Genomic DNA, 8,573 nt, shown 5'->3' on the forward strand with positions numbered 1-8,573 from the left:
ATGTTATGCCATCACTAGTGTTTAGCTCTGACTTTGTTCTTGTAAATCAGATCCTGATATACAGTCTAGAGCATCTAGGTTATTCTACAGCATATTAAACACAGAAAAGGAGGTTTAAAAAAAACCCCTTTCAATGTACAAACATGAATTTAAAAATTGCTTTTAAAAAATCACCTTTTTACATAATGTATATGCAAAACTGCTTTAAATACATGATTTGGGAAGAATTATTTACAAAATGTATCAGTCTGTGGAACAATTCACAGACAAAGCATACATAGTTGCATTACTTAGTTGTTGCATCTCAACTTTGGGAGATATAAACTTATTCGGCAGTATAGCAAACATAAAAACTGTGACAAAGCATCTTAAGGGCAACCAAAAATTTGATCCTTAAAACAGTTTAAATACTAGGACTGCCAAAGTTTCTAAACAAGGACATACTTTAATAATCCAGATGCCCATTTACAGTTCTATACTGTTTGAAGGACTGAAACAGACTCCCATCAGACAATACAGGCAAGGCTGCTGGATACAACCTCCTGAAAAAAGGGACAGCTGAGAGCTATTGTCATCCAAAGAGTGAATTAACCTAGAATTTTCTTTTTTTCAATTTTATTAATATTTTAAAAAATACATAAAAATACAACATCCAATGTCTGAATAAATATATTTAACAAGTTGCAAGATAATACCTTATTTTACACAAAATTTTCAGCTTTAGAAATCTTGTTAAATAACTTCATTGTTGTTATATATTTCATTTTTGTCTTTTTGTAACAAAATAAAAACTCTGAAATTACATAGAAAAAAGACAAAATATTTTTGTCAAGGGATAAGATAGTCCACTGAAAACTTATTCACAATTCCACTGTAAACATTAATAAACATTAAAATATTTGCATAATTGTGTGCTCAAAAATTCTATAAAAAGTGGAAGACTTATTACAACTGTAGTTTTCAGTCAACTACACTTCCTTTCACAATTTATTTTGTCCCATTTACACCTTTAAACCTGGGCACACTGCTGAACATATACTTTGGCAGTTCTAAATAGCAAGTGCTTCCACAAAAATAAAAAAAAAACAACAATAATAATAAAAAATAACACAACATAAACCCCCTACTCACCAAGTGTTCAAATACCTCTTAGTGAAAGTGCAGCAGTAACTATTCGGCTGGGTATTTCGATGTTTATCATGTGCACCTGCTCGTCTATGATTTCTCTAACACCTGAAAGCTTTATTATACAATTCAAATTTGCTAAGTGCCCTTTTTTCTATATCACAAAAAATGGGGGGGGGAGAATATGACAAATATGGCAGGCTGCCTAACCTTCAATTATTAATCAGCTTATTTTTTGCAACAAGAAAAAAGAAGAAAGAAGGGAATAGATATAATCCAGCTTGGGAAAGTATACAGGATATACTTAGCAATGTCAAACCAGTTGAGTGCTTTCTGTGGTTGTATTTCAGCGTTTTGGGATTTATGTCTATGGCAGCAAACTGCTGGGAAGGCAGAGAAAACATTTATCACCTGCATTCTACAGCAAGTACATTTTGTGGGGGAGATGAGGACGAGGGACTCATTCCAGTGTCTGACGAAGCGGATGACATGGAGGCTCCTGCGTGAGACACTGTAAAATCCAAACAACGATGTTAGACTGAAAGACTATTGCACAAAGATACCTAGCCAACGGCAAATGAGAAATAAATTTCTTAACATTATTCATGTCAACCAAAGGCCTTTTAAATGTTGCATGAAATAACAAACTCTCAGGAAAAACTGTGTTAGCTCAAATGATTGGAATCGGTCTTTCGACATTTAGCAATGCAGCATTTCAAGAGATACCATAAATGTAAAGATTAAACAGAGATAAAATCTTAAACCCCAACTCAGCCAGTCTCAAAAAGGAACCTGGCTTGTCCCAAATGAGAAACAAGGTCAACTAGAGATTATTTCTCACTATATGGAATGTCTGCTTTATTTTTGGATCATATGACTGTAAGAGAATTCAGTTAATCAGAGACTTTCCTGCAATTGTCAGATATTCAGAATCATGGAGATGAGGATAGAAGCATGGGTATGTGATTAGAAAAAAAGTCCTCAAATGGCTTTCACATAACTTTTTGGAACACAGCACAAATGAAGGATCTCTACTCTAAACATAAGGTGCTATATACCATTTCTCAGTTTTTGCTTTTATCCTCTTTCCTGCAAAGCTCTCCTCACTTCTGCCACTCTTTGCCCAGTTGTTCATATTTTATTTGAAGTTTTAATGTTTGTTTATTCAAGAATATCTGTGTAGGGGACCAGCAGGTGGTGTGGTAGTTAAGAAGCTGGACACTCCCACATGGCTGACCATGGTTCAAGTCCCAGACCTGGCGGCTTCCTTTCTCACTTTCCCTGTCTCTCTTTCTCTGTGTGTTTCTCTCTGGTCAAATTAAAAATAAATGAATGAATACATTAAAAATTTAAAAGAAAAATAAACACTTAAAAAAAAAGATCTGTGTATGTGTTGGAACTCATTACAAATTCTCGTATGTTTGCTAGAGGTCACCCAATGTCTCAGTTTAATAACTTACTACAAAAACTTAAGGAAACAAAGGAAGGTTAGAAGACTAATAAAATAATCTTAGTTGTTTAAACTTGTATCACCTTTAGTAAAACCAACCCTAGAGCAGTGAAGGGTTCTCCGAAGAATTTCAATGTGTGAATTTGCTTTTTCTTTTTTGTGTCTAAAAGTTCTGTAAAGAATTCTTGCCATGGGGCCAGCAGGTGGCATGGTGGTTAAAGACACTGGACATGTGGGAACATGGCTGACCGAGGTTCAAGTCTCAGACCTGGCTTGCTTTCTCACTTCCCCACTCCTCGTTGGCTTGCTTGCTCTGTCCCTCTCTGGTCAAATTAAAAATAAAAACAAACAAATTGATTTTTAAAAAGAATTCTTACCTTTAAAAAAAAAAAAAAAGAAGAAGCAGCATGGAAAACCTGATCTCTTTCTATTTGCTCCATCCTATTTTCAGGAATTAAAAACTGGTAGGTGGAATAGACTGATTCAAGACCACACATAACACAGGTCATTCTATCATTAATTTACTCCCTAAATCTGCCAGGGGCAGAAAACTTCTCTCCACATGGTCAAACCTACCACTAATTTTTCTCTTTTTAAAAGAGCCAGCCCTCGTGCAGCCCTCTCCTCCTGTTCCATTCTATTCTTGGAATAGCTGCTTCTGGGCTTTCCATGCTATGCTAATCCTACAGCTTCCATGCAACATGGCCTTGACATTTTCCTTTACTGCTTCCCCATCTGGATTGTTTGCTGAATCTCATCTTGTCTTAGCTTGGCTTCTAGATTCTATTATTACTACTGAGAAATTGGGCATAAAAAACTGGATACTATTCTGAAACCCATTTAATTTGTAAGTACCTTTATGTGGTAAACTTTCAGGACCATTCTTTTTTTTTTTTTTTGGAGAGGTTTTTGCTATAGGGCGCGGGCACTCACCAGCCAAAAAGAAAAGCAGGAAATCACCCCCCAGGGGGTATGGCCATGCCGCAATCCCTTCTCCTCCATTGTCCTTTCGGGATCTTGGGCACGCACGCACACGCACCCAGCGTGAGTTTTAAACCACCGGTCCAGGACGCGAACCACAGTCGACTACATGGGAGTCCAGTGACATAGCCATTATGCTAACTGCTGGTCCCTCAGAACCAAGGTTCTGAAGTTTCAGGGTGTGCTTTGGTGTGGTATTTCCTCCCATTCTTTACACAGAACACTGAGTCCTTTTAATTCTCTAACTCATATACTTCAGTTCTGTTTTTTTGTTTTGTTTTGTTTTTAAATAAAGGTTTTTGATACAGGGTATGTGTGCTTGGCGGAGAAGGAAAAGGAAAATGAGAAATCACCCCCCCCCCAGGAGGAATGGCCACACGGCAATCCCTTCTCCTTCATTCTCTCTGGATTTTTGGGCATGCATGCACATGCGCTGGGCATGACTTTCAAGCCACCAGTTCCAGGATTGGAACCAGTTAGCCCTATGGCAATCCAGTGCCTTAACCTTCATACTACCTGCTGGCCTCCAGTTTTAGAATTTTTAAGTATTTACTTGGTATTATCTTTTTAGATTTCCTATGATTTAGAAATTGAATCTCCTTGCTATATCCCTATACTCTCTTACTTTGCCTCTTATTTTTTTTTAAGAATTATTTTACTTAACTTTATTTATTTATTTTAATTTGACCAGAGAGGGACAGAGCAAGAGAGAGAAAGTAAGAAAGTAAGCTGCCAGGTCCAGGACTCGAACCACGGTCAACCATGTGGGAGTCTAGTGCCCTTAACCACCACGCCACCTGTTGGCCCCTTTCCTCTTTTATTATCTTGGACTTCTACAGAAATTTCTTCAGCTTTAATGTCTATACCTTCTACTATTATTTTTTTCAGTTCCTGGTATCCTATTTTCTTGTAAGGATTTTGCCATAGGGTGCGTGCACTGGTCAGACAGTTAAAGGGAAAGTGAGAAATCTTCCCCTGGGGCGGGGGTATGGCCATGCAGCATTCCTTCTTGTCCATCCCCTCCTGGGAAATTGGGAATGTACACATGCACCCAGTGTGATTTTCAAGCTCCCAGGATTGGGACTCAAACTGAGGACGGCCATTGGAATTCCAGTGGCCATGCAATCTGTTGGCTCTCCTGATATCCTATTTTTGAGAACTTTTCTTGTTCTCTAAATTTTAAAAATAGAATCATATTTTTATTGCAAGTTGTAATATCCTTTTATCTCTGGACATATTAACTGTTAATTACAATATTATACTTTTATTTTCTGAATGTTTTATTTCTTCCATGAGTGAGAATGATGACGACACAGCACACCCAACATGATCTCTACACGATCCTTCTCTAGCTTCAGTCAGCCCTGGATCATGGGCATGCATATGCCTGGTGTATTCAGGGAGATCTCTGAGATGTGAACTCAGAATCTTCCGTGTGAGTCACCCTCACAGTGTTGTTCTATTGCTATACCACCGCCCAGTTCCCTAGTTTTGAACATTTGGAAAAATATGGTACATTGTTTTATCCAAGTTCTTTCAAGTTTCTTTTATGAGGGGAGGGATGCAGACAAGCACTGTCAACAGGGCATCATGCCATGGTTCCGCTCTGCCCCTTAAGCCTTCCCAGCTATCCAGGATCATGGGTGTGTGTGCCCAGTATTTAGGTCAGCTGGGAACCAAACCTATCACCTTCCATATGGATCCACTATCACTTGAGTAGCATGTTACCACTGCACCACCAAGCTGGCCCTTTGGCTTCTGTCTTAATGTAGTCTTTCCTCAAATACCTGCTCATGTGGCTTCCATCAGGGTCTTGTAAAAACTTACTGGACGCTGTGTATGAGCATCAGGGCTTTTTTTTTTTTTTTTTTTTGAGAGATTTTCACTATAGGGCGCGTGCGTTCGCCAGACAGACAGAGGGACATTCTAGACAGAAAGTGAGAAATCACCCCCCCGAGGGGAATGGTCACGCCGCAATCTCTTCTCCTCCATTCTCCTCTCGGGAGCTTGGGCACGCACGCACACGCGCCCGGCATGAGTTTTAAGCCACCGGGTCCAGGACACGAACCGCGGTCGACTACGTGGGAGTCCAGCGACATAGCCATTACGCTAACTGCTGGTTCCCAGGGCTTTTTCATATGGTATGGGCAGTGCACGTGTAGTGATTGGCCATGATCCTACATTTTGGTTCAGTAATCTCCAACTATTGGTATCTATGTTAAGTCAGTTTCTTCAGAATACTCCAGTCTCCTCCCAGGAATGAGCCTAAGCCTTGCTGCCAGCCCTCATGGAGCCCAGAGGGTTTTAACCTCATGTTGGAAGAGGGACAGGAGTCTCACCATTCAGTATGCGAACTTGCACTCAATCCATCGTTTTTGGTTTAGCACTTAACCCTCACCTTAACTATGACTGATGTTCCTGAATACACAAGTCCATTAATCACACACCCCCAACCCTCTGTTAAAATAATCTCTTATTTCCTGCTAGAGTCAGGGAGAGAGTTAGTCTTGCTTTGCAGCTTAGAATGAGAAGATCCACTTTCTCTTTTCATTTTCGACCACTCTCCCCATTTATCACTGCCTTCAAAGCTTTTCTGGGGTTATACAGTTTGAACTGGCTTCTTGTCTTGCCCCATTTTGAGGACAAGTAAGCTTAGGTTTCAGTATTCTCTCACCCAAAAGGACAGTTATGGTAGTCCGTCTGTTGTTCAGCTTTCAAAAGATATGCTGTTGACATTTCTTGTCTGCTGTCATCAGTTGTCTCATTCTCTTATCCTTGTGGACATACAGCTTGTAATTTCCTTTACTGTTATTTTAGTGGGGTTGGGTGACAAAGTGGAAATGAACATGTCCATGTTTAACTACAAGTCAGTCCTATGCATTTTTAAGGTCTAGCTCAAAAACTACTTTCCACAGTTACTCCAAAGTAACTTCTCCTTCTCCTAACTCCAATCCTTATTGATGTCACTGTTAGGGCACACACTGTCCCACTAGACATTAAGATCTTCAAGATCAAAGCCTGTCTCTAACTAGAATATTCTGTACTTCTGGCCCCTGGTAGAGTGGTACCTACTCGTTAACATTTCTCAGCTGCACTATGTCACACTGTAATTGCTTAGGCAATGAGTTAAGATCCTAACAAGATCATCTTGTTGAGGATATGTTTTATGTCTTGTTTATTCATTTTGGTGGACTCCTAACAACAAATACAGTGGCTGTTAATAGGCAGCCAATAAATGTTTGTTGAACAGTGAAATCCAGACAGAGTAATCTCTTCTTGAGAACCTACCACGTTTAATAAAAATACAAGATACATCTTATAAAACAATTCATACTTCCTCCTTTCAAGGGTCCCATTCTAAATAATTCAGTTATTGACCTAGTCATTTTAAAAGCAACAGAGACAAATCACCAGAATTTGTAAACAACAATTAGGATATATTATATTCACAAAGTGACAAACTTAAATCTTCTAAAACGATAGGATATTTATTTGAAAAACAGAGGGAGAAAAATCGCTAAGAAATTACCTTCTCTGTCTTTCTTTTTTAATCTTTTTCTCCTTCTATCTATGGTTGCAACTTCAGACTTCAAAGACATGTAATATTTTCTGATTTCCTGTAGTTTTTCTTGGAGAAAAGAGATTCTCTCTGTACTGTTCATATTATCTAATTCATCTAAAAGGGGGAAAAAAGTTGATCTGGATTTAGTTTATCAAATCGTACCACATTAAGTTAACAAAAGCACTATAAACAGGGAAGACATGAATTAAATTAATAATGAAGAGTTCTTTATCTATCTCAAATTTTCTTTCTTTTAAAAACATTTTTTCCCAGAAGGTATGTGCACTTGCCAGAGAGAAAGAGAGGGAGATAGGGAAGGGAAGAGAGAGAGAAAAAATAAAGAGAGAGAGAGATTCAGAGAGAGAGAAATAAAGAGAGAGAGTGGAAGAAAGCACCCCCAATGAAGCATGATTACGCTGCAATCCCTTCTCCTCCATTTCTCCCTTTTTGGAATTTTAGGCACACATGTTTGTGGTGTTTTTCAAGCTACCAGGTCCAGGGCTCAAACCATGATGTCAGCTCATGTAACCAACAGGCCATGGGCTGGCCCTTATGACTTATTTCATTTACTAAAGCTCTTCCTCCAATCAATATTTATGAACTTTGTGTTATAAAAAGACAAATATTTGTATTTAGAATAACAAGTAGCAATTTTCTATAACATTAGGTTGTTGGGAAAGAAATGACATATTTTTCTGTTTTACTATGCAAAAAATGTGTTAAGGCTTTCTCAACAACCCAATATTCGGAATAACTAAATGAATTTCTTAGTCATTACTCTATTTTATTAACACTAACCCAAGTTAACATTTTAAGATATATTCCACTTTACAATATACATTTAGATTGTCTATAAGCTTCTTACTGAGTTGAAAGCTCCATTTATATGTCCTGGGGGATGAATTTGGATGTTTTTCTCTGTGTTTATCTTTCTCTCCATCTTTGATGTGAGGGGATATTCTTGCAGGAGATCGTGCAAGTTTCTGTGGCTTAGATACACTAAGATGCTTTACTGGAGTACATTTACTTGAATTGTCTACCACAGGAAGATCTTCACTATCACTGCTTTGTCCTGTAATAAAAAAAAAAAAAAACGAGACTCAATTATAAATAATAAAAATATTAAATATCAAAATGCAGAAGAGACCCAGCAATTAATTATACTTCTTGGTATGCTACAGAAATAGTGCATAAATATGCAAAGGTTTTAACAGTTAAAAAAAAAAAGGGAGTAACCTAAATGCCAACCAACTAAAAAACTGTTATAAATTATATACTATTTAATGCTTTCTTAAAGTGTTAAAAAGAATAAGCTAGAGTTTGTTAGAGAGCAAAAATAGTAAAATATCCAATATATTAATGTTTTTAAACAAAAAAGGAAAGTTATGTAGCACTGTCCCATTTACTTTTTTTTTTTTTTTTTTTAGAACTTTACCTATAGGGCACGTGTCCTCG

At 37.8% G+C, this 8,573-nt stretch overlaps 1 protein-coding gene across 1 annotated transcript in view; it reads right to left on the reverse strand.

The window, feature by feature from the left end:
- Positions 1-360: 360 nt before the first annotated feature.
- Positions 361-8,573, reverse strand: part of ARID4A (AT-rich interaction domain 4A) — a 103,692-nt gene continuing 95,479 nt past the window's right edge. Inside the window, exons 22-24 of the mRNA XM_006144838.3 lie at positions 7,984-8,190; positions 7,086-7,232; positions 361-1,636 (exon numbers count right to left, since the gene is read on the reverse strand). Of these exons, the coding sequence (XP_006144900.1) occupies positions 1,533-1,636; positions 7,086-7,232; positions 7,984-8,190 (458 nt within the window). The 3' untranslated portion in view covers positions 361-1,532. The remainder of the gene's footprint in view (positions 1,637-7,085; positions 7,233-7,983; positions 8,191-8,573) is intronic.

Source organism: Tupaia chinensis, unplaced genomic scaffold (assembly GCF_000334495.1).
Source record: "Tupaia chinensis unplaced genomic scaffold, TupChi_1.0 Scaffold000133_1, whole genome shotgun sequence".
Classification (NCBI taxonomy): Eukaryota; Metazoa; Chordata; class Mammalia; order Scandentia; family Tupaiidae; genus Tupaia; species Tupaia belangeri.